Source organism: Chamaea fasciata, unplaced genomic scaffold (genome assembly GCF_029207755.1).
Source record: "Chamaea fasciata isolate MVZ Bird 193981 ecotype frontalis unplaced genomic scaffold, bChaFas1.0.hap1 SCAF_6, whole genome shotgun sequence".
Classification (NCBI taxonomy): Eukaryota; Metazoa; Chordata; class Aves; order Passeriformes; family Sylviidae; genus Chamaea; species Chamaea fasciata.
In genome coordinates, this window is record NW_027094091.1 from 35102341 (window position 1) to 35129688 (window position 27348).

The window sequence follows — 27348 nt, forward strand, 5'->3', positions numbered from 1 at the left end:
AAGAATTTTTTCCTAATATCTTATTTAAACCTACTCACTCAGTTTTATTTTTATTTTATATTATCAGAATCTTCACTGATGACAAAAGAGCAAAGATTCAGGAGGAGATAATGTGTAATAACAGGGGATCACAGATACTTTGCACAGGAATGCATCTTAAATAGCAAGCAAGTGAAAAGGACATTTATAATTATAATTCACACATATGAAAAATCCGTTTTGTGCTAGGAAGCACAATAGGGAAATAAGTGTAGCATCAGGTAGTTAGTAACTCTACTAAGTAAGTACTGGGAGATGCAATATTTTGTTGAATTCTGCATTGCTGATTCCAAATTAAACCACTATGCTTTATCTCCCTTAATGACTTTACACTCTGCAGTAAGATGAGGTTTATAGTTATAAACTAGAACAACTTACTCATTATAATCATCTGCATTGCTTCCACCAGAATTTGAAGCTCCACTTGTTGTGGAGAGTGGTAACATCTGTATATTTCCTTCACAAGCTGCCTGAAGCGAATAAAATATAGATTAATTAATGCAGAATTCAAACTGAAGATGAAATGAAATTTTTCAATAACAGTAATCTAAGATCTATAAAAAACTTTCTAAAGCCCAGTTATAACAAAGTAAAGGTTTGAATGTTTAAACTAATGAACTTATTCACAGCTAAATCTTAGCCTAGTTTTATCTAGCCATCCAAGAATTCTACCAAAGCAAGACTTCTTCCTTCCTGTGCATTTGTGCAGGGTTTTTCAGCATTTGGATATAATGGATGGTGAAAGCTACAACCTTGATTTTTTCCACCCCAAAAAGCAAGCAGCTCTTAGGGAAGGATGAATTCCATAAATTCTTCTTAGTAGGTATATCAACAAATCTGGAAAGATTTGGCATATAGTGGCTTAAGGTGAACTTTTCTTTGTATCTGGGAATAATTTATTTCCAACATTATATACAAAGAGATCAATATGGGTTAAAATGATATCAGTTGACAAAGTGGTGGTTGGGCAAGGGTTGGACTCAGTGATCTCAGAGGTCTTTTCCAACCTAACTGATTCTGTGATTTTTTGAAATTCTTTCACATGCTTTAAGATGTAGCTGGGATAACACCATTAAACTTCAGGGCTCAGTTGCAAGGGAAGGTAAATCCTGGCATTTTGTTGCTCATTATTTTCTTATTAAACCTTTGAAACAAAGACTATTCTATGAATTGTAATGTCTCTGCAATATCTATCTTACATGAATGAAAAATTAAGATCTTTCTGAAGCTTTAACTTGCTTTAAAGTTCAAACATTATAGCTTTTTAAATCTCAGCATGCGTCAAAGTTACATTCTGTACATTATTCAGCTATTTAGCTAAAACATACAGATGATTTCTCAGTAGAAATTCAAGAGAAATCAAATCCTACATGAATTTGATTAAGGGCAATACTGGCTGTTGAAAATCAGGTTCCATTTCAATTGAAATTGAATACATCAGTTTTCATTATGATCATTTGGTTGCAGTTTAGAAGAGTCAGGCTTTAAATCTGTAAACATGAGGTACCTCCTTCTTATGATTTCTGTATAAAAACTGGTCAATACAACATGGAAGTAAAGACTAGGCCATCATTATTCAGCAGTTTTGCTAAAGTGAAAAGAGCTAGCCTTTTAAATATGCATGCTATACTCTGAGTTACAAGCTAAGAGCTAAATACATCTCCCACACTGATATATATGTAATAATACCTGTGCAACAAGTAGAGCCTCTTTAAGCTGACCTCTTGAAGTAAAGAAAGAAACCAGTTTCTTCACATCTCCAATAGCTATACAGTATGGGATGACATCATCATTTTCTTCCTGAATTAACTGATCAGCTCTCCTAATTAAACAAATTAATAAATAAACAAGAAAGAACTACATTTATGAACAATCACCGAACTTATCTATATGGTACAGGTGTTAGATGAAGGCAAATAAAGTTCACTGAAACCCATCTGCCTTTCCAGACTTACAAACTGAATACTGCACTAAAGAGTTTATAAAGTTGCAATTTACGTACAACCCTTTGATTCTTGTACACAAAGTTATTGTTGAAATGGTCCACAGTTCCATCCCAAAGCTTACTGAACAAAAAGTAACATCACTAGAATGCTGTAACAAAAGACAAGTATATCTGAGAACAGTATCCATCCTTCCCACTTGTCTGTGTCCTTTTATGAACTGAAGCTACAATTTACCAACATATTTTAATTAACTTGCCTTTGCATTAACTTCCTCCAATATTTCATTGATACACCAGGTGCAACTGAGAGAGCTTTGTCCCACTAGAAGAAAGCAGCAATGCATTTAATTTGATCATTTCTGTTTGAGAAGCAGCCATATTTTAAACTATTGTAACTTTTCTTCCATTAAAAATAGATTTGTCAAGAGTTAAACAGGGAATGAGTTATGCTTTAGACTGCATATGTTAAAAATAAGTGGAATGCGATTACTCTTTTGGGGACTTGTAACCCATTCATTGCCTTCCCATCTTTGCTAGGGTAGCTGGTTTTCAGAAACCTTCATTTTTTTTATTCTTCAGTAGTGTTCTGATATCTTACCTCTCCAAGTTCTACCATAAGCTCACAATATCGCTGAATTTGTCCTAATCTTAAATGTATTTCTGCAGCTTCTTTGAGTCTTTCCTCTTTGCTTGGTGCACCAATACCACCACCAAACTTAGACATCTTTATTGTTGTCAGTTCTTGTGCCTTGGACTGAGGGAAAAAAAACAAACAAACAAACAAACAAAAAGATTAAGAAGTTTTCTGTGATGAAAACAAGTTCTCTTAAGAACGGACTATTGCCAAATATTACAGCAGAATATAAATGTTATAATTTAAGAAAAAATTCTTTAGAGAAAAGGCTAATTGAAAGACATTTCAATGAGATTACAATGAACTAAGTTTATGTTGTTAGAGTATATGTTTTTTGTTGCACATATACATTTTCCTTGATTATCTTTCCATAATAACTTATTTTTTTAATTCTCACATATAATAGTAACTCACCCAGATAGCCCTTGTAAAAATCTTGATATTTTGAAACTTAAAAAAAACTATTTGAGAACATAAACCATATAGAGCTGAAAATTGCACATACTATCACTGATAATGATGTCCACATAAAAAAATAACAAAGACAGTATGCTTAACAGGTAGACAACAGGCTCTGTGTTCTGATCTGTCATTCCCCATTAACCTTATGGCCAAGAAATTATTTATATTCCCAACTACTGCAATTTTTATATTAGTTGGGAAGATAAGACTAAGTCTCTTCATCTGGCAGAGTCTGAGAAAAAAAGCTGCAAAAGAATTATATGTACAGGAAAGAAAAAGCAAAGGGAGATTCCCATTTCAAGAATACTCAGTTGAATTCTATCATCAATGCACAATGATGGCATTTGGCTATTCATGACTTTGCAGTACCATATATGGAGATGGACAACAAATTTTGAACATTCTTCACCAAAGTAAACTGCCATGAAGACCAGTGGCAGCTCCCAAGGGTCTGTTTTTTGGTTTTTTTTTAAACACACTACATTAATTTTTTCCCTCAGCACCTCTATATTTTTTATTATTTTCATGCTGAAGTCCAGAGTTGCTCTACACCCTTACTTCATCCTGAAATGTATAGGTGCTGCAGTGCCATTATTTAGTTTCCTAAGAAAAAGAGAGTATTAGCAGTCCTTAATAAGCAGTCAGCATTACCCAACCCCATACTTTCTCTTAAAGCTCTCAAACAAGATTCTGAGTCAGCAAGAACTTCTAATTAATATGAACACTTAATCTAGGTCCACAGAATGACCAGGAATTACTGTAGTTACTCTAGGTCACTGGAGTTACAAATGCATAAAATCATGCTGCAGGGATAAACAGACTGCTGGCACTGCACAAGTCAAGATTTAAGGTCTTCTCAGGCTAACTGGCTGAGAAAACTGTTTTTCTGGACACATGGACACACAAACAGAGCTTCATAGGATTAGCAGGACAGCTGCTATTATTACAGTTAACAACACTAATAAACTTCAATCACTTGAGAGTCATAAGGAACGTAGGACACTCTTAAAGAGCCTGCAATTTTACAAAAAAGACAGCACCTAACAGCAAACAACAGGTGATACATCACAAGTACTAGCCCTGGGGCTGGCAAGTGCATTCCCTGATCCATACCAGTAGATCATCTTTCCTCTATTTACAATCCAGTCATTAGAGTATGGGATTCTTTAGTACTCCTAAGAATTTCCTGACAGAGTAATGAATCTGCATATTGTCCACAAACTGTGTATCTGGCTGCATATTCATAAATGCAGCTACTAATAAATTTATGACCTAGTACTTGAATTCCCTGTTTTCATCCAAGTCACCCTTAAGCTGCATATCTGTATTAATGACAGCTTCTTGCCATTCCTTCTTCCAGAGAGCTACAGAACATAATTCTGCTGACTCTCCCCCATTTTCAGACATGAATTTCTCTGTCAGTACATCTGAACAAAGCCACACACTTCATGTTTCTACAAACAAATAATTTGGCTTTACTGAACATAAAAGTACAGTATATATAATAGGCAAGACAGACTCGCTTCATAGCTGAAACTGTAGTGATGACTGCTTTGCAATTTCTTTTAATAGTTTTGAAAAATACTCTTCTAGTTAATAACTGTAACCTAGAATTTTAACACTGAGTATGCGCAAAGTCACACAGACTCAGCTACTCTTGTAACAGATTAGTATTGCAGTGAAGAACTGGTATTGCACAAATACCTTTGGACATGAAGTGACCTTTTGTAAAGCATTCAGTGTAATTCTTAATTAGTGAAATACTACATGGACTAACCACCATTTTCACATATTGTTTGTGCTTCACTTACCAGTCTAAATCTAATGAGGTGTTTCACATGCATAATTCCTTTGCAGTAGTTTTGTGGAAGCAAACTGTCATCCTGTCCTTTTATTACAGCAACCAAATCCCATAAATTTTTGCTGCCTCCTGGAGGCTAAAATTGTTAGGGAAGAAGAGTTTTATTACAGTTATGTTCAAGAGAGAAACTTGAACTTTTAAAGACATTGGAAAACATTTTTCAGGCAACTCCAAGAAATACAATTTCAGATAATTTCAATATTAGAATCTTTATTATGAAAACAGGAATTAGTTCAAGATACTACAAGCCCTTCAGTCTTCTTGAAGGCTGTAAAGATACAGCGAGATCCATGAACCTATTTGGTTATGTATGGACTTAGCTGAGGGCTCGTCATTAGAGTTTTCCCTTTTGCTCTCAAAGAAATACAGGCTTTCTTGTGTCTATTGCTGGCACAAACCAACAGTCAGCTACTGGCATGCAGGAGCTGATCCAGGACTTTTTTACCACCTTCTGTAAAGCAAAGGCCTAGGCCAGGTAGAACAGAGCTTCAAGGCTTAACTGCCACAACTGGGTTTACTATCTTAATATTAAATCTTTAAATAGATAAATATCGTATAACAATATATGCACAAATTAATTTTTTAAAAATAAATATTAAGCATTTCTATTGGTCTAGCCTTTGAATCAATACTTCTGTTAGAAACAGGACAACAGTTTAACATTGAAGGAAGTCTAGAAGAGAGTGAGTATTCAAAACCTTAAAAAAATCATTAAACTTTTGAGCTAAAAAAGCTTTTCTAAGAATACCAGAATCATAAGTTTAGAAGTCAAATTATTTCTGAGCTGGTAAAAAGCATAAAATCCTACTAGGGAAACACCCTCCCCCTCCCAAGAAAAAAACCTACTCTCTCATTTTTCTGTCCACTAAAATTCTTTTTAAAGACTCCTTATAGTTTATAGCACAATACCTCATTTTCTGGACTCGAAAAGCACTGAGAATACCTGATCAAGAAAGCTTTTTTCTTGGAAAATTCTAATATTCTTAGAACAGTTTTACTCTCAAATCAACATGGGAAAACAGAATTTGTAACTTCTGTAAAACAAGGAATTCCATAAATATATTTTCACCAAAAGAGAATATGTCTAAGTTTGAAATTGAGAAAGATTGTTTCATCATTTCTAAATTACACACTTCAATTTAGCTATAACTCAAACCAAATATTTTGGATGAACTAGGTCTTTCTAGATCAGTGTTTTGATTTAAATTACAACAGTGTTTGACACAAGCTCCAGTAGCAGTAGAACCTGCAGTTCCTAGTCATTTAGTCCTTATTCTACCTCAACTGCAGCTCCCATGCAGGTAAGAACTTACAGGAACCCATATTTTTAACTCATTTGCACTGAGAGGCTGCAGCAATTTATAGAAAATATATTACTGTGCAATGGAGAAAAGGCAATAGATGGATACTGAGGCACAGATCATCTGGATCTACAGTTCCTAAAATATAAATAGTGGTTTGGACACAGACACTTTGGCAGTTCAAACTTTATCAGTAATGAGTGTGTTCTTTTGATTAATTAAATGATTAATTAAAATTTAAAAACTCTAAAGCAGTTTGATTAACCACATAATTTTGTTTTCTTCAATGGCAAATTGATGTCAAATGTTTTTTGCAAAGCTAAATTAGTGAGATTTGTTTTTCACAACTGACAACTAATTCAATCATGGACATTTTTATATGCCAGCCTGCTAAGAAATGAACTGATTTCTGCCCATTTTCTAAGCTCCCTTCAGGAAAGAGAAAAAAAAATTATAGAGAAAAAGAAATCTCAATTTTGAAAATTGACTTCAGAAACAGGAGTCATCCACACTGACAACATCCCTAAGTTTGCAGAATACTTACTGAAAAAAATTCTGAAAACCACCTTAGTTTTTTTCCTTGAGGATTTCCTGATATTTTTTCCAATTCTTGTTTAATATCCCTGGAAACTTTGCCACACAACAAAGGAGGAGCTCCAGACTCCACAGCACGATCTAACACACACAAAGATTTAGATTTGAAATTAAAATAAAAAACAACCAAAGGAATAGGAATATTAACATCAAGAAAATTAAAACAATGCTTTATAAAATTTGCTTACCTGTATTGCCAATAATATCATCCCAACATCTGTCTGTTATAATATTTATTTGTAGAGGGTTTATTAGAGGTGTCAGTGACCAGAGTCTCACAGTGGAATCACGAGAGCAGGATGCCATAGTAAATGGACGACTAGGATGACATGTTAATCCTAGTAGAGGGGATATATAAAAATGTAGTCAAATAAGTTTATCTAATCACCTGTTTGATTAAATTACTTTATAAATTTCAAAACAGAGTGCATTTCAATACAGAAATAAAACAAAATTTAAAAGATATTACCATATACATCTGCACCATGGTCATAAACTGTGTCCAAACATGTTCCATCTCTTGTGTCCCAGACTCGAATTGTATAGTCCCAACTGCCAGATATTAGAAGGTAAGGAATTTCAGGATTCCACATCAGTCCCCTTACTGGAGCTGTGTGTCCACTAAGAACATTTATACAAGCATCTTGTGTATAATCCCATACCCGAACAGTACTGAAACAGGATTAAAGAGAACAATCTATATCAGATCACCTATTGCAATATAATTATGCCATTACTTCATCAATATTTTAAGCTTCAGATTTATCAGAATATTTATTTGCATCACATCAAGGCTCAAAGAGTTGTAGTGAAAGGGGCTAAATCTGGCTGGTGACTGGTCACCAGCAATGCTCCTCAGGGTTAATTTCTAGGGCCAGTTCTGTTCAATGTGTTTTATTGTCAAGAAGCTTGATGACAAGTTGTCTCCTGTCATGAATCACTACACTATGAACTAATAGATTTTTCTTCAAGCATAAACCTCTAATGAATGATAATGGAAAAACAATAGAAGCCAATACTCCAAACTTTACAAAATATCCTTTACAAAAATATCTTGTATACTCTTCAGGGAAGTGGCTTAGAATCATAGAAAAATACTTTCTCCTGCTTACTATGGACTGATGTGCTCTCCCTCAAAAGTGATGCCATCAAACCAAAAAACAGAAGTATCCAATATTCATTAAAATTCTCTGCAAATTCTACTTAAGTATACTTTTGAAAAATATCAAATAAGAGCAGGTCTTGCACCTGTTTCTTCAGATGTAATATAAACATGTGGTATCCTCCTTCCTTGCAGTAACAGTATCAGGCACTGACCCTACTCTTGGGAAAGCATTTGGAACCTTGCACTACTACAGCAGTTGTGACAATTTTAGATAATGATCTTGCTGCCCAAGTACTACATAAATCTAAGAGCAAAGCTAAAACCTGGATCTGAACAAGCCAGAGATTTATATTAAGTATTGACAACACCATTACAAGAAAAGATGTAAGTTTCTCCAAGAGTCGTACTTGAGGTTTAAGTTTTTGAATAGTTCAGACATACTCACCCATCATCAGAGCCACTGCAGAGGATCCCTTCTCTGAGAGGAGACCACCGTACATGAAACACCTTTGCAGTATGCCCAGTAAAAACTTTCAGTGGTTGATCAGAGCTGGTTGCCAAGTAGTAAACACGAACATTTTTATCCTCACAACCAGTAGCTATCATATCTCTGCAAAATAAAAACAGCAAAATCCTTGGTCACAGAATGATGAATGGTTGTTTTTTAAATTTAAAAAAATATAATGTGCAGTTTGAAATTTTTTTTTAAATAGCAAATTTTTTCTTCTCCTTCATTTCTTCAAGATGTAGCTATCAACAATCCAATTTAAAAAACTCAATCAGAAAAAACCTGAAAAAGATCCATTAGTTGCAATGGGCAATATATTTGCACTAGTCTGACTATGCACCCAATACACAACTATTATAAAATTGAATTACTATTTATATATATATATATATATATTTTAAACAAAAAACTCCTGTGTCATTATTAGGAATTATCTACAAAATTTATATATTATCACAATGTATTTAGTTGTCTACTACATCTTCACCTTAGAAGTCATTACAAGGACAACAATCTAAACCCCACTTTCTTGGTATTGAAAGTCTGTTTTTTCTCCCCCTATTATATATTCAGCTAGATATTTTTTTTTCTTTCATTAATATGAAACTATCCTTGTTTGAAAGTTAAGAAAGTTCATCATGGTCTATGAAATACACTACTGGGAAGAGATATAGATATATCCTACTTTGGAAAAGATAATTTCACAGTTATACTATCAGACTTAATATTGCATTCTAGATAACTTTGTGTTACTTTACTGGTAATCAATTTAAATAGTAAATATTGTCAATTCTTTGGGTTAATTTTTACTTACTTGTTGTTTTGACTCCAATCACAGCCAAACACTGCAGCTGGATGTTTGTACTTGTGAAGAACATTGCCATCAATGGTTCGAATAATGCTGAAACCAATTACAATGTGACATTATCAGAAAAAATACATTCTGGGTAGGCTATCCAAAATTAATTTTTATTCTGTGCAAATAAGCCAGAGAGCAAAATGATATACACAAAAAATAGGAGAAACAGCCACAAACAATATCAGCCCCTCAATTACAACATTTAACTGGATGTTGATTGTACAACATCTAACTTGACTTCAGTATCTATGTTTCTTCAGAGGGGCTTTAAAGATGTTCACTGTGGTACATATTTCTAGAAAGGATCATCATAGCCCAGAATCAAAGTTGTAGTCATGGCTTTAAGTCATAAGTAGATCTTTATGAATTAAAAAGAAAGTTGATTGTTTTCTAAAATTACTGCCCGTTATGTTTGAGCTGGAATAACACAGGTAGCAGGGGAAACAAATGAAGGATTTTTAAAATGTACTGAAACACAATATATGCTAAATTGGTTTCAATGGATATTCATGCATTTTTAGAAGTGAGGTACTATACTCCTGTGATACTGCATTTGTAATTAATTTATTCTAAAATAGTACTTTTTAGTCCTTGAAACAATAAACTAAAATAAATTTTTAAATTAAGACAAGTAAAGTTGGATGGGTCTTGAAAAGTGTCCTCTACAGATAAGAAACTTAGAAGGATATTCTTGTTCAAATAAAAATCAGGATTTAGTTTCACTATCAATGTGTCTTACTTAAACACTACTCCTTCTGAAAATACTTTCTTTAGTTTTCCCTTAAAATCATGAAAAACATACCCTAACAAATACAGAAGACTAATATAATTTAAGTTTTGTCCAATAAGAAAAATTTCAAAATTAATTACTGAGAATACTGTCAAAATTTATGGACTTGAGAAGTGCATTTTGCAATTTTTTTTTCTTCCAATAACACTCACCAAAATCCATCACTGCTGCAGGTTGCTATTCTTTTGGAATCTTTATGACTCCAGGCAATGCAGAAGATTCCATTCTTTCCATGCTTCAAAAAATGCAAAATACCTATCAATAAGAAATAATTCACCCCTTTTTCTCTCATCTGTTGACTCATCTTTTTTACTTTATTCTCCTATGAGCTTCAGCCCTTTTCTCCCAGTACAGTATACTGTACAAAACCACATTATAATGAGTACCCAATATAAGCTGGATGTTTGAGAATCCAAGTCCAAAACATTGGGACTATGGAGATAGGTAATAAAACTGCTATAGCTTCCAGGATCCAAGAGACAAAACCGGGTCAAGCTGAAGAATGAGCAATCCATAACTATATAAACCTGAAGCTTTAATAAAGAATACTCTGGACAATCAAGAGGGACCTTTGGGCCTTGGGATGACTGCTCAAGGGATGTGAAGCACAAGTTGTGTTCTCTTCTGTCCTGCCAGTTGCAGGGAATGATGTGGCAAGAAACCGGAAGATCATGCATATGAGCAACTGGATTTGATACTGCTGTTACCAGCAGAATTTTGGGGGTTTTGATCACGGATCAGTTTACACAATACCAAGCCTTCTGGCAACAAATGGGGTTCATCTGTCTCAAAGGAGAAAAAGGATCTTAGTTCAGGAGTTCGTAGGGCTCATTGTGAGAGCTTAAAACTAGTCTGGAAAGAGGCCAGGGCCAGGCTTGCCAGAGAGAATGTGTAGGGAAGGCGAGAACAACAGAAACCACTTCAGTAGAATAAGGAGGCCTAAGAGGCAGTACATGGAGCAAGCTCAAGCAACCAATAACATAATCACTAGACAGGACTATGGGACATCCCTTTGCATGCCCACTGAGATATGGACACAATCAAATAGTTCTATAAGGTGCCTGTATCCCAACACACACAGTATGGGGAACAAACTGGATGAACTAGAGATCTGTGTACAGTCACAGGCCTTCAATAGCACTGTGATTACAGAGACACAGTGAGATAGCTCTCATGACTGGAATGTTGCCACAAAACACTATACATTGTTTAGGAAAGACAGGTCAGGAAGTCACAGTGGTGGAATTTCCCCCTGTTTGAGCCAACACTTAAAATGTATCAAGCTCTCTCTTGGGGTGGATGATGGGCAAGTAGAGAGCTTATGGTTTGGATAAAAGACAAAATTTCTTGTTGGTGGTGGTGTTTGCTGTAGGCTGCCTGATAGGTAAAAAGAAGTGGATGAAGCCTTCTACAGCCAGCTATAAGTAGTCCAAATGTCACAGGCACTGGTTATTGTGGGGCACTTTAACTACCCTGACATCTGCTGGAGAAGCAACACAGTGAAGACCAAACAGTCCAAGACGTTTTCCTGGGAAGTGTTAATGACAACTTCCTGTCAGGGGCAGTGGAGGATGCCACAAGGAATGTTGTGCTGCTGGAACCTCACACTAACTAATAGGGAAAGCCTCGTGGGAGATGTGAAGGTTGGGGGCAACCTTGGCTGTTGTGACCATGAGACTGTGGAGTTCAGTATCAGGCAAAGTGGAAGCAGGGCAGCAAGTAAAATACAATCATGGACTTCAGCAGAACTACCCTTAGTCTCTTCAGAGATTTTTTTTTCAAACAGTCCATGGGAGCACGCCTTGCAGAGAAAAGGGGTCCAAGAGCATCAGTTGATATTCAAGGATCACTTCCTCCAGGCTCAAGAACAATGCACAGCAATGAGCAAGAAATTGGGTAAACCAGGCAAGAGATCTTCATGGATGACCAAAGAACTTCTGTCATTACTTAAGCGCATGTAGGAAGTGCACAGGAGATATAAGCAGGGTCAGGCCACTTGGGATTAATTTAGAGAGGTTGTCAGAATAAGTAGAAATGAGATAAGACAAAGGCTCATCTGGAATGAAATCTTGCCAAGGATGTCAAGGACAACAAGTAGTGCTTCTTCAACTCCATTAATAACAAAAAGGAAAAGAAAGGATGATTATTTTATAATAATATAAATTATTCTGAAGAATTTATATTATTTCTAATTCTAAATAATAATAAATTCTAAAAAAAGTAGGCCCATTACTAAATGGAGGGGCGACCCTGGTAACAGGATGCAGAGAAGGCAGGGTTATTAAACACCTTCTTTACAACAGTCTTCACTGACAAGACCAGCTCTCAGGAATCTCATATTCAAGGGACCAGCATAGAGGAATGTTGGAAAGAAGACTTCCCCTTGATCAAAAAGAATGGGGTTAGAGAACACACAGACAAACTTGACATCCATAGGACCATAGGCCCTGACAGGATGCATCCAAAAACACTGAAAGAATTCTGGTTATGACCACAATCATCTTTGAAATGTCGTGGCAATCAGGAGATGTGTCTGAGGTGAGTACTCTAAGCAAGCAAATGTCACTCCAGTCTTCAAAAAGAAAGAGGAGGGCCCAGGGAACTACTAGCCAGTTAGCCTCACATCAATTCCTGTAAAGGTGATGGAGTGCTTCATTCTGGAGGCCAGTTCTATCCACATGGATGACAAGAAGGTGATCAGGAGTAGTCAGCATGGGTTCACTAAAGGTGAGTCACATCTGACCAACCTGATTGCCCTCTACAATGACACAACTACCTGGATGGATGAGGGCAGAGTAGTGGGAATTGCCCACCTTGACTTCAGCAAGAATTTCAACACTGTTTCTCACAAAGTCCTCATAGTCAAACTCAGGAAGTGTGGACTGGATGAGTGGACAGTGAGGTGGATTGAGAACTGGCTGAACAGCAGATCCCAGAGGGCTGTAATCAGTGGCACAGAGTCTAGTTGGAGGCCCATCAATAGTGGTGGCCCTCAATGTTCAGTACTGGGCCCAGAATTGTTTAGTGTATTCATCAATGACTTGATGAAGGGGCAGAGGCCTTCTCAGCAGGTTCACTGATGACACAAAGCTGGGAGGGGTGGCCAATATCCCAGAGTGCTGTGCAGCCCTTCAGAGGGACCTTGGCAGGTTGGAGAGATGGGCAGAGAGGAGCTATCTGAAGTTCAGCAAAGACAAAGGCATGGCCCTGCACCTGGGGAGGAATAACCCCAGACATCAGACATGCTGAGGCCAACCTTCTGGGAAACAGCTCTGTGGAGAAGGTCCTGAGGATTCTGGTGGATGCCAAGCTGTCCATGAGCCAACAGTGTGACTTGTGGCCAAGAAAGCCAATGGTGTCCTCAGGCGCATTAGGAAGAGCATTCCAGCAGGTTGAGGAATATGATCCTGCCCCTCTACTCAGCCCTGGTGAGGTCACATCTGGAGTGTTGTGTCTAGTTCTGGGTTCCTCAGGACAAGAGAGACACAGAGGTTGTGGAGAGGGTCCAATAGAGGGCAACAAAAATTTATCTTACAAGAAAAGGCTGAGAAAGCTGGGCCTATTCAATCTTGAGAAGTCACAACTGAGAGGTGATCATCAATGTCTGTTAGTACCTGAAAGGGAGGGTGCCAAGAGGATGCATCCAGACTCTGCTTGGTGGTGCTGAGCAATAGGACAAGAGGCCATGGGCAGACACTGACGCACAGGAAGTTCCACCTGAACATGAGGAAGAATGTCTCTATTGTGTAAGTAACCAAGCACTGGAACAGATTATCCTGAGAGGCTGGAGAGTCTCCCTCTCTGGAGATATTCCAGAACCATCTGGATGCAAACCCTTGCAAAGGGTTCTATGATGACTCTGGCTGAGCAAGAAGGTTGGACCAGATGACTCCCTATGGTCTCTTCCAACCTTAATCATACAGTGATTCTGAATAAATGTTAGTTACTTGTTGGAATAATGAAGTTAGTGGGCATGAAAAACTGTGATATGAGAAAACTTAATTGGGGCGTATATCAGGACCAGTACTACAGAAGCGATATTTCGTAGCACAACTGCAAATATTAGAATGCCAGAACTCCTGAAGGTAGGTATATTTGTTTTCTGCTTGTGCCTCATTTCATACTCCCACCTCTCTTTTTAGATGCAGATCCTATAATTAAATAATTATGTCTGTATAATGTGAAGATCACAGCTATATACTAGGAATATACAAAATAGTGTAAAATACTACAGCCACAATAAATCCATATTACACAACACCTTCTGCCAATAAAAAATTATGCTACTATTTCAGGACTTAAAAATGCCCGGATAAATTTCAGGTAACACAAGGCAAGCCACTAAATGAGTCATACTGCTTAGTGTGCTGCATAATGGAGCTTTATTGATCTAGACTTCAGGTACTGAAAGTTTTTTCTGGCCTTTATTTTTGAAAATACAGAACACAGTTTTCACTTTGATGCTGAGTCTGTATGCCTATATATGTTCACACAATTAAGAAGGAATCAGCTATGCTTTTGCCATGTATTCCTACAGGACAAATTTTAAGATAATGGAGTCCATCTGGTGCTTCACCATTCTCATATCACAAATCCAGTCTGAGGAAGTAAAAATACTTCTGCCACACATGTAAACTGGCACCCACATAACTCCATAGATTTTTATACTATGGCACTTTTCAAAAACATATGTACTTTGGCCATCTTTATTTATGGACACTAGAGGGAATGACTAACTTACATTTCGTACAGACAAAAAAAGTAGTAATCTCATCTTACCTCACTGAATCTGGTTATCATTTTGCCTTTTCGAACATCCCAGATAAAGCCACCATTTCTGGATGTTCCACCTGCTATGCAGTTCAGATTTCCTTTAAAGAAAGATGTTTGTAAAATATTACAATAACTATAAAATCAGAATGTTGTTTGACAGTGGTTCTACTTTAAACTGAAGAAATGTAATATGAACAGAAGTCATCAATGGACATGAACATGAGTTTTCCACTGTTTAAGGCCAGCATTTGCTACTGAGTTACAAACATCAATTTCCATGAAATCCTGACCTGTTTTTCTTACATTCCTGTTTTGAGGAATGGTCAAATAAAAATTGTAGTGCTGTAAAAAGTATCTTATTGCCAGCTGAAAATCTTGCATGTAAGAAATTAATGATCATGTCAATATTTCAAGCTTGAAGTTGTAGCAACTAGAGCGTTTTCCTTTAAAGTACCCTACCTATAAAGACAAATTATAAAAATGAGAGAGAACATCTAGCAGTATTTTGTTTACTTGGTCTTGCACCACTGCTGCACCTAAGACCATCAAAGAGTGTCCCTGAATCTGTAACCACCCTCTACAGGGTGGAAAAATCTGAGTACAAAACTCCACAGTGAGAACCTCAAAATTCAGTTCAGGTCTAATCCAAAAGCCACCAAATTCTCCTCACCACAGTGACGCTCCATTCCAACAAAGCTATGCATTTCATAAATAGCAAATTTATAGGAAAGTTTTGACTGTTTTATTCCAAGCTTCAGAGGCAGAAAAGTCAATCTATTCAGGAAGAGTCTACCAATGTAAATATATAAATAGGGAATAAACTCAGGTAGGAGAATGATAGGGGAGAAAAAAGAAAAAGGAGTAGTAACTTTTTTCAAAGGTCTTCTGACACCAAACAAATGGTGGCATGCATTAGATTATATATTAGGAACAAAGTACAAGGAAGATAGGAACTGTCTGGGAGTAAGGTGAAAGAGGCACCAAAAGTTCTGGCTGGGACTGACAGGAGCTTTTGGACAGGGTGGTAAGGAACAAAGTTGAAGCATGTGCTTCCAATTTACTTAAAAAAAAAAAAAAAAGGAAAACCCAAAAACCCAAAAATCCCCAAAGCAACAACCCCACACCCCTCCAGCAAGCAAACAAACTATTCATTCAATATGAGATACAACTAAAATTGAATTTAAAGTTCCGAACTAAATAACCAAGCATAAGCACTATGTTTCACATTGCCGTGATTTCTATATAGCAAGACAAATTATTTGTGAAGAGGTATAAGGTGCAAGAGACTCTCTGAAATGAAAAAGTGCAAATTTATTTCACATATGCAGACTGCATTAAGCTTCCCACCACAATATTTTTATCCTGTCAGTTATTATTTCTTAAGAGTTTAAAAGTGCAAGTGAGAACAGAGAGATGAATTATTTAGATTTTTTAAAAATACATCTTCTGTCCAAAGAAATAAAACACAACAAGGAAGTCAACCTATTGTCAACTATTGACAAGTATCAGAAGTGTATTTTCAGGTACACCAAAGAGGTTACAGAACTGTTTTGAAAACAAAATTTCCCAGTGACTCCAGTGGTTTGTCTAAGAAAAAGTAGATGCTTTGCAGAAAAGACATTTCCTATTCTAATAAGGTTAAAGCAGAGTTCTTCAGTCATTAGACTCCTACATGAAGAAGGAAGAAGAAGATCTAAATACATATGTTCCACTATTTCAGCACAAAATATAATCTGAATTCCTTTAAGTAGCTGCTTCTCATGCAAAGCAAGACATTTTGTCATCTGCATAATGCCATGTTAGAAATGTTCTGGAGAGTCTCCTCCCTCCATTCTGAGTATGAAATACTCAGCATCATTCAGAAGGGCAAGCTTCAGCAAGGTCTGAAGCATTGAACTCTGCTGGTTTCACAGATAATTAGGTTTTGTTTAAACCTTGCCTTTCTATATAAAACTAAATAAAACTATAAAACTAATTCTTTTATATGACAAATTCTGCAGTCAAAGAACATTTAGACATATAGCAAAATATTCTTACCTGGAGCCCAAGAAATGGAATAAATAACCCCCTCATTACCAGGAGATGTATAAACCGCTGATAAAGTATTTATGTCCCAAACTTTTATTGTGCCATCAAATGAAGCTGTAGCAAGAAGATCAGGGTTATCAGGTTTGAATTTGCAATCAAAGATGGTCTCAACATGTCCCTTAAATGAAACAAATATTTAATCCATTTTTATTACATTTTATTTTTTTCATAAGTCCAACTCTAGATCAAACACTAAAATATCTTGTATTTAATTTACCTGTCAGGTCAATTAAGAGTTCCAAAATCCCTTTATACTTAGGCTTATCAGTCAAAATTAAAAGGCATAAAATAACTTTGACTATGAAATGCTCTTTCATAGATTATTATTAAAACCAGAAAAATTCTTTTCTGAAACCACAGGGTACACAATGCCAGGAACTTGTTAACATTTTCTGTTGGAACTAAGCTAAAAAATTGAATTAAAAAAACTAAGAAAAAAAAATTAAGGAACAGTTTTTCTCTTTTAGTAAAAAGTACCTGACTGAAAAAATAAAGCTCTGTATGTCAAACATGTTCTACAAGTAGCCTAGTACCCCACTGAATATTCTGTGTTTCTAGATACAGTCTATGCTCTATTGCAGTTTAAACTTCAATCCATTAGAGATTACATGTATCAATTGTTTATGTTCCAAGACATGCACTTGTAGAATTTAAGTTGGCTAATATATGAAACACAGGTATTATGTAAGAATTTTTTAAGCCTCAGGACCAAACCCAATAGAAATGGAAAGAGAAAACCAACCAGCAGCCTCTATTCAAATGCATATGGAAGTACAGCTGAAAATTATTTGGGTTTTGTTTGGGTTTTTTTTCAGTGAAAAGGGGGAACTTGGAAAGAGGAAAAGAGAAATATCCTCAAGAACCTCAAGAACCAAAAGCCTGATGAAGAAGAGGATCATCTAATATGTGTTAAATACACTTCTGAATTTCAGCTTCAAAGAAAAGTTAATAATTCAGTCTTTGTAATATTAAACTGAGTGCATTCACCATATAACCCTCTGATTAAACGACTCAAACTTTTATTCTGAATTATAGAAAACCTACTAGAGAAAATTTCTGAGAAGGCCATCACACTAAAATTTCAGTTAAAAAAATAAACAAACAAAAATCAAGTCCTTAAGTCTTTATTTCTGGTTTAAAACAAACCATAAGAATACTTCCAACAGAATTCAGTAATTCACAGTAAAAGATTACTTTAAACTTCAGAATTTTCATTTTGTTTCCTAGAAATCTGGGCTCTTTTTAACAATAGAAACTGCTTTACAGAACTGCAAAGCCTTAATTCTCCAGGTTTTTTTTCTGTTAGAAGAAAGTGAATAAGCCAAATAAACTCTCTATTAAAAGACAGAGATGAACCATACCAAATCTCTAAGGAAATCCCACTTTTTGGCTCCCATGTCATAAAGCCCCACTCCACCATCCATGAAGCAACAGACGGTATGACCAGGAGGAAGAGAAAATGCTTGGTTTTGGGTTAAAGTTGGAGGTGGAACAGCCTCACTTGTTGAAGATGTATGGTGATTTTTAGTAGGATACTGTGATGAACATGCTTAACAATATAAAGCAAAAGACAAAGAGAGAAGATTATTTCTTATTTCAATAAAAAGTAAAATTATAAATAGTAAAATGCTTGTATTCTAATAAGATTTAAAACAAAAGAAATGGAGAATTCTTGTATGAAGCCTGGCCTACTAAAGAAGGGCCTTATAAAGTACTTGACCCTTTACGCATTTGTCTAATCCACTAGCAGCAAAAGATACTTTAATTAAGAACTAAATCGCTGGCCAGCCCTACAGAGATTGATCTGGACATAACAGGACTCATAAATAAGATTTTCTTAAGTTGCAGCCTTTACAATTAATAACAACCAAAATTACACTTACAGATTTTCTTTGGAGGAGAACTTAGCACATGCAAGCCATGGAAACCAGTTTGCTTCAATTTAAAATTATCTATAGGTGTTGTACGTGAAACATTCCAAACACGTAACACACCAACCTGAGAATCTGAAGTTCAAAAAAACAAAACACAGAAGTATGTGGTTTGAGGACTGATTTATACAAAAATACAGCAGTGAATTGAACTTCAATTCCTAAGAACAATTTTATAAGCAGGCACTGTCAACTCCATAGAATCACAGAATTGTTAGGGTTGGAGGGGACCTCTGGAGATCATCTAGTGTAACATCCATGGCATCCTATTTATTCTCCATTTACCACCGTGACCATATCACTACTAACAACAATCATTATTAACATTAGCTATTTAAACACAGATAAATTCTATGGAACCTCTCTCATTATAAAATATTCTGCCAGTCCTAGTTTCCTTATTCATTAGTTCAACTTGAGCCATAATGTCTATGGTGTAGAAAAGAGGCAGGAAATAATTTTTTTTCTTTTTTAAATTTTTTAATTCTTTGAAGTGACATCAGTAAGTACAATGCATTTCTATTCCTATTCTCAAAGGAATTCATATACTTTTTGCTAAAGGGTACATGAGGAAAATATTACTTATAAAAAGTTGTAGAAAGTCACATATTTATGCAGCAAAAATTTTTAAAACATGTAAAAAACTGCTCAGTGCAGTTTAATATTTTCCAGTTTTTTGTTATGGTCTTTTTTTGTATGATTCATGTATGTTTCTACTTGTAAAAATATTATGAAACAGAAAAATCAAACTTGGGGTATCAATTTTGAAGACTCAGTCCAGTATTTGTTATCTTTGTATAAACCAGGAAATAAAAGCCTTACCTCCAGTTATAAACATTCCAGGTGCACTAGAAACCCAGGCTAAACACTGAACAGATGCTGCTGCACTGGGAAAACTAAAAGTTGTGATACAGGACAGAGATTCAGAATCAACTAGTCGAATACCATTATGTAAATTAGCAACAAGAAGGTAGTCAGTTGACAAAGGGTCCCACTCCAGAGCTGTAACTGGATCCTCTTCGTCTGTTCCTTCAAGAGACTCTGGTCTTAACACATGTTTCTGATTTTTAGAACCTTTAAAGAGCACAAGAAAACAGGTTATTTAAAAATTAAATCAAATATATCCTTTCAATAGGTACAAGGTTGGCAAAGAAGATTTTTCCTCTCTCCCTGAAATTTTCACAACCCTGCTCTATTGTATGCACTAGTGAAAGTAATGAAGCTATCTTTGTAATATTTCACTTAGAGTATTTGTTTTTTCTATCCCATTCAACTTTATGTTTAATACAGAAAACAGAAAAAGCTGTCAGGTTTATAAACATAATTTTCTAGGAAAGGAAAGTATGTTAAATAATATACATTGTTCTAAGAATTTCCGAGTAAAGGTCTGCAGCACAGCATAAAATACAATCAATTTGAGTGTAAGTAAGTCTGCATACCACAGCAAATACAGACAAAATAAAGGCAGCAAGAACCAGAAAAACCCTGGGACAGTAAAGGCTTTTTCTGAACAACTGCCTTTAGACTTTTTTCTTCTTTAAAACTATGTGTGCAGCCATGAAGTGTTTACAGATTCTGTAGCCAAAACAGATCATTAAGTATCTAGTCTGACACCTACAAAAAATGCCGTATTTCACTTGATGAAATATTATCAAAACCCACATTTTTTAATACCATATTTGTCTCCCACTTTTTATTTTTACGGAGAGATGAATCTTAGTTTTATAAGACAGTGTACCGTCCAGATCAAATAAATCTGTATTTTTGAAGTTGTAATCTTATACTAAAAAACAAACAAACAAACAAAAAAACCACTTGCTTTTCTAGAAATGAGGAATTGACACCTTCCAATATCCAGCTTCAATCTAATTTTCAGTTTTGGTACTGATTCATACACATTACATCTAGGGCAACTTTATAAAATCAGGTACCAGAAATGGGAGAAATAATTTAAGACTACACAACAATTTACAGCATAAACCGATTTCTTGATTCCATTTTTCTTTCACTCTTCTGAAGCATTGGGCATAACAGAAGTATGATAATTTCTTAAATTTGCCAAAAACTTGAAAATCCCACTTTTTTAAACAATGTCCCCTGCTTACATTACAGCTCACCTTTTTGTTTTACCGCAAATCAACACTTAAATGAAAAACAAAAACAGGCAACAAAGCAGAACTGACATTTTTCAGGTAGCTATACAAGAACTAAAAGCAAAAAGCCCTCAAGTGACTGAAGCCATCCACATTCAAACACTTCAGCCCGCAAGAAAGCACAACCACCTGGGGGCAGAGTATAAAACAGTGTGTATCTAGGAGCCATTCTGTTCTGTGTTTCAAAAAGAGTCTAAAAGCAAACCTCATGAAAACCCCAACTGTTAAATTTTGTTTTCCTTTAAAAGAAGACATGAACAGTATGAATCATGCAACTGAGTCACAGGTCATTTAAGTAAGCTTAAATGAGAACAAATGAAAGGGAAAATGTTTGGCTCTATATGACTGCATTGAATGTCCCTAAAAGTTGGGTATTAATCTTATATTCTTGCATATATTTTCTTTACAATAAATGTTCTGATGCATTAATGCATAGTTAATAAAAAAGAAAGTACAGCCATGGGAGAGAAAACTAAGTAGAAAACCACAGTGAAAAAACATTGCGCATCTGCTACTTATAGAGAAAATTTTCAGCCAGCTGCATATAAACTTTCAAATTTTATTTCTCAGTTGGAAATGAACAATCCTATGTATGCTGAGAATAGGAAACAACTTGTATAATTTTTTTTACTTTTAAAATTATTTGAATAAAGATGTGTAATATTACAATAATAAAACTATCCTAACTACAGAGAAAGGCAGTATTCCTGTGATAATGTATGCTAAATTTTGAGTTGATGCAAATAGTTTTATCCCCAACAGTAATGGATAATTTTCCTGAAACAAATTTTTTACACCAACTTGAATTTTGGTACATACAGTACTGCCACTGCCTAGATATTTTTAGCCTATATTATATTTTCATTTGCAGAACATAATTTTGATATTTTAAATATTTTCTTATTATTTCTGTTTTTATATTCAAATAATTCTAGACATGTTGTCATGAAAAGTCTCAATCTGATAAATACTTTGATGTTATCATATTAAAATTGATCTCCTTTTCCCAATGCCAGTGCTTACTCAGTCAGCACAACAGAAGCAAGGGAATCTATTCTCTGGGGCATCCTGTGTGACAGCTTAGTAGAGAGACGTGAAGGAAAATAAATTTTGCGTGGCTGTTGGAGAACAACTCTATGTAAAATGAACACATTTTTTCAAGGACAGTTTTTCTCACAAAGTTGAAAATCAATTTTTATTCAAGGAAGAAGAAGCAGTTAAGAAAAAAATTGAAATAGTCAACCTAATACAGATGTCTGCCTTTGAAGAAAAGTATGAAAACAAGTAAAATTTTACCTTCAAATGAGCTTATCAACAAGACACCTTCTTAGCAGAGAACTGTACTATTTATAAAGTATGCACAAATGTACATGGTAGATTTCAGACAAAAAGAGATAAATATTTTTCCATCTATCCTTTTACAGAACAGAACCATGATGATAATATTAAGTGTGACGTGAGAGTCTACCTATGAAATTGCAGAGGACTCCAGAACAAATGCAAAAATAGGAAAGTAAACAAAAGATACAAGTCTTTCCATTCAGAAGAATAAACTGGCAAGAAAATATAGTTCAGTAGAAGATCATGCCTGTTATCATTCTCAAAAAAAAAAGTCTTTATTGCAGTTGTCAAAAAATTGCAGTCTTATCTTGGTCACAAAAGGGAGAAGACATAAAGAAAATGCTCTGAATTCTTTACCTAAGAAAATATATTTTTATGATATGAAAGGAATAGGAATACTATGAATAAAGAACAAATTTTATGTATGTACCTATGTTATAGAATCTAACTTTTTAAAGTGCAGAACTGCATGCATATGGAGAAAAAGAGATACATATATGAACCTTAATATTTTGCCATATGAGTTTTTACCTGGTTGAAAAATAGATAGGCTTCCATCAGTATGTCCAAATACCACCTTTCCTTTTTTCTTTGGATGCCATCTAAACAGACTGATATCTGACAAGAAACTGTGTGCTTCTCTATGCATTGTTACCCCACTGTCAGGTCCTGAGATAGTCCAAATGTACAGCGGACCTCTGTGGGACACAAATGCAACTGCATCACCTTCATTCCAGCACCATCCAAGGGATGCAGGAATTCCTAAAACATAAAGGTAAACCTTATAAGAACCAGGATACAAAATTCAGTGTAGTATTCCTTGACCCAATATCAGCAACTGTCTTGAGAAACAGTAGAAATAATTGTTCGACGTAAAAATTGCTAGACTGAAATTTAGAGAACTGTGTGAACATCTTACGGTGTAAAAGTAAACTAAAGACTTCCATAGGCAGGAAGTAAAATTATTTCCCAAATTACTTTTATGCTACTTTGATGAGCTGTATCTCATGATATCTATACTTCATCAGTGCCAAAGACAATCACACATTAGGGAGACATTAAGCTCGATACTGCAAACAATACTTTCATTCATTCGGAATTTCATTCACTAAGTTTTACTGTAAGTTATTTGCTACTAAGATAGTAAAATACTGAGAATTTCAAAATGCCTATTTAGCAAAATACAATGAAATTTAGGGATAAATCTAACAGAAGCAGGTAAACGTGACAAAATTTGAAAGCTTGCTCTGTAATAAAAGGGAACTCTTGATAGCTTCCTTCTGGATACATGACAGTTTTCATTCAGCTGTCTAATACCTAACTGTAGGCAATCCCATTTAAGAATTTTGATCTTAACGTCTCCAACCCTCATCATGCTCATAGCTTAATAATGTGTGCCTGAAGGAATAAATTACAGCAAAACAAATTCCTCAAGCTGAAAACTTAAAACTGCATTTAGACACTACTATATGGCAGTGTAAAAGGGACTAAAAGAGAAACCAATTGAAGGTTTAAACATATTATCTTAAATTTAAACATATTTTCTTAATATTATCTAAAAATATTAAAATAATAATAACAACACTTTTTTCATGTGTAGTCATTGGCTGAAGTAGATTTTTAAACAAGCAATGTCTTGAAAAATAAGTACCAGCATTTATATTCATGCATAAGCTCATACAATATTTCTTTTAGAATAGATTAAATCCCTGTGAAGTTTACTTTTTCCTGATATGCAAGATGTAAAGGGTGTCCAGAGGTATCCCTTAAATGCTCTGGAGAGAACAGAGTAGGGGGTCCCAAAATAGCTAATTAGATCCTGAGATTCTGACTGTTCTTGCGTCACACTCACTTTCCAAGAAGGAAAATGTAAGAGTCAAGGATACCTGATGAGATTGACTGTAAGAACAGAAATACAGGTAGTGCTTTTGACTAAATGGCATTAATCAGAACTGGGCAGCAAAATGTAACTGTAATGGGGATGCTTAACCCCCTAGAGTTGCAATACAATCTCCAGCAGTTTCAAGGCCTGTGAAAAGATTCAGGTAGACAAGTATTAGAGCATTTAAACAAATTGTTTAAATTTGTTGTTCAAATTCACTGATGATTTATTCTTGAATCTTTTAAGGCTAGCTTTTATTTGCTTTCACTTAGCTAAAGTCATTATGAAATTTATTATTTAAAAATTTAATTATTTATCCTTTTATACAGTGATGGAAATAATGTTGGTTTGGGGGTTTTTTCTCCCCTGCCTAACAAGAAATCACTAGCAAAGTTAATTCTTGAACTGGTCAACTTCTTGAGAGAAAAAAAATAATGATTTTCTTTACCAAATACGAGATGGTTGAGAGCAATTTACTCACACTATCATTATTTTCTAGAATGATTTGCAAAAAATCTGACAAGAATACTGTATTAGGCAATTGTTAAAACTCCAGCCTATCAACTTTAGAGTTTACGCTCTGTCAAGTATTTCCCATGCCCATGGATCAAGCTGTATGGATAGAACAGATCTCCATGCCTAAAATACCTTTTGTATTGTCCAGCTTGGCCACAACTTTCTGTTCATTCACATTCCAAATGATCACTAAACTATCTGCACTGGCACTTGCAAACACATCGGGGTTGTGGGGACACCAGGATATGGCTGTGATTGTCTTCTTATGCTCAGACATAATCGCATGGAGCTTGAATTCATTGTATCGGTGATCCAGCTAAACAAATATTAAAATTCATTTTAGAAATACATTTTTTGTAAACTCACTTTAAATACCTCTGGGTTGGAAAATACTTCATACAACAGTATTAGACTTACAGATGGATTTATAGTGCATTTAACTATTGTATAATAAAATAAACTCTCACACATTTGACTTGGAAAGAAAGGTTGCCCAATATCCAACTATCCAAAAAACAGTTTTGTGTCTACCTTCCTGTCACTAATAAATTATTATATTTCATTTAGAAGTATACTCAAACAATCCTAAACTGTTTTATTTATAGACATGGTAACAATCATTTAGTAATTTCCAAAGGGGTAAACTGGACAGAATATGAAAATGAGTTTGAAATCCTTCTCATTTTTTAAATTACTTAGTACAATTAAAAATAGAAATTTGAAAAAAATGACACAGTAAATTTTGTTTATTTTAATCCTACTACTAGCATAATTCTTAAAATTAGAGTAAGTGCATACTTTATTTCCTCACATATTTCCCAATCTGAAAATTCTATGTCACAGTATTTCTATTTTTTAGTTAGGTGTTAGGTGCAAAATTCAGAAGACCACAGTGCTGAGAAGTTCGGGCTCCAAATTAAGTAAAGGTGGGTCACCACCTGAATTCATATACCTGAATCCACAACTTTGAACTATTTTAATCCACTGTGCAAAAGCCTATTTTATACTACAGCTTCAAATGGAATTGTGGAATTGCTTCATTTCTCCCTCAGAATGCAAAAGCATTGCAGAAACATTTTTTGAAAAGGTTCAAAGTGAGATCAACAACAACGTAAAAGAGTAACTAATCTGATAAACAAGAATAATCTTACCTGATAAATATAAACAGCAAGGGTAGCACAGTAGGCAAATCTGTCCCCACTAGCTGCACATATATCCTTGTTCCATGGCTGACATCCAGCAGCTAAAAGTCCCACTTGTTTCACATGTGACATTTTTGCCTTTAAAAGAGAAATTCATTAGACTCTAAGATGACAGAATATTAACTAACAGAATACATTTTTGTTCCCATAAATAATTTTTACATGCTTACTTTAAAAATGTAACTCGCCTGAGGTACAAATGAATTTATCTGAAATAAAGACAAGGAGATGTTCAGAGGCTTCAGTGACACTAAAGAAAGGGTGCCTAATACCATTCACAACACTTCATTTGGAAGAAAAGGTGTGGAGGGAGAGGGGTGTGTGCAGCCCATAAAAACTTGAACAGTTCTTGATTTGTACTAGCTGAAACTGTTCATCATGTTCACTTTCTTCTGAGGCCTGGTTCAATACTTTCTCTATTACAGTTTAATGCCTTCTCTGCTCTCCCATTCATCTCCCACTGATACCCAGACAAAATAAACTATATACTAATAGTTTTAAGTAAAACCAACACGTAGAAAGATCTTCCAACCACTTGCATAGATCAACTCTTTATCATATTATCCTCCTTATTATCATCCTCTCTGGAGAAGCTTTCTAAATTTTCTTCATAATTACTGTTTAACAAAAAAGGTTGAAGTGAGCTATGAAAAAACAAAAGCAAACCTTAGGGTAACACTACTGTACAGCAAACTATGCATTCTATGTCCAAAACAAGTCTCACAGTACCAGTTATGCTCAGAGTGAGAAAACTGACTTCAACATAAAAATGCAAGAAATGCTTTGCTGGGCCAGACCAATTATTTACCTACCTTCATTTCATTGAGGATAATGCCAACATGTTACCTAGTAACAGAATGTGTCAGGGTCACATTTATAGTGTGGATACATTAATGGACAGAGGAATATTAGGTGGAAAAATATTACATGGAATATGGAGGATGACATCTTTTGTTCAAAGAGCTAAGACTGTAATCCTAAAAGAGAAGGAGAGCTCTGTCAAATTTATCAAGTGTTAGGTACCAATTCAAGCTCCACAAAGGAAAGGGAATTAAAGATAAATGAGACTTCAAAAGCAGTCAAGCATTTAGAGGGAGCAACTGTTGATGAAGTATAAGCGTTGGTTACTCAATGCATTGCTGTGCAACAGTTTAGCACAGATTTGTTGGTATAAATCAGTACTGACCTACTTGATATTAAATGTATAGAGGGGGAAATATTTTTCTGGATGACCGTAGCACTAAGGCACAAACAGAACAAACCTTATACAGGTGTTGCAGTAGTGATCTACAGTACGCAAAGGAACCTATGGGTCACTATCAACTAAATTGGTTGCATAATATCAAAATTTCATTTTAATGCAT

The 27348-nt window shown here is 35.1% G+C and overlaps 1 protein-coding gene across 1 annotated transcript in view; it reads right to left on the bottom strand.

Annotated features, from left to right (window-relative positions):
- Window positions 1–27348, bottom strand: part of WDR17 (WD repeat domain 17) — a 46525-nt gene that overhangs the window by 13000 nt on the left and 6177 nt on the right. Inside the window, exons 2-20 of the mRNA XM_066185946.1 lie at window positions 25934–26062; window positions 24915–25098; window positions 22916–23146; window positions 19713–19964; window positions 18843–18965; window positions 18321–18508; window positions 16909–17077; window positions 14878–14969; window positions 10251–10333; window positions 9264–9350; window positions 8387–8551; window positions 7306–7508; window positions 7025–7174; window positions 6787–6917; window positions 4892–5017; window positions 2583–2738; window positions 2242–2306; window positions 1729–1861; window positions 418–509 (exon numbers count right to left, since the gene is read on the bottom strand). Of these exons, the coding sequence (XP_066042043.1) occupies window positions 418–509; window positions 1729–1861; window positions 2242–2306; window positions 2583–2738; window positions 4892–5017; window positions 6787–6917; window positions 7025–7174; window positions 7306–7508; window positions 8387–8551; window positions 9264–9350; window positions 10251–10333; window positions 14878–14969; window positions 16909–17077; window positions 18321–18508; window positions 18843–18965; window positions 19713–19964; window positions 22916–23146; window positions 24915–25098; window positions 25934–26062 (2759 nt within the window). The remainder of the gene's footprint in view (window positions 1–417; window positions 510–1728; window positions 1862–2241; window positions 2307–2582; window positions 2739–4891; window positions 5018–6786; window positions 6918–7024; window positions 7175–7305; window positions 7509–8386; window positions 8552–9263; window positions 9351–10250; window positions 10334–14877; window positions 14970–16908; window positions 17078–18320; window positions 18509–18842; window positions 18966–19712; window positions 19965–22915; window positions 23147–24914; window positions 25099–25933; window positions 26063–27348) is intronic.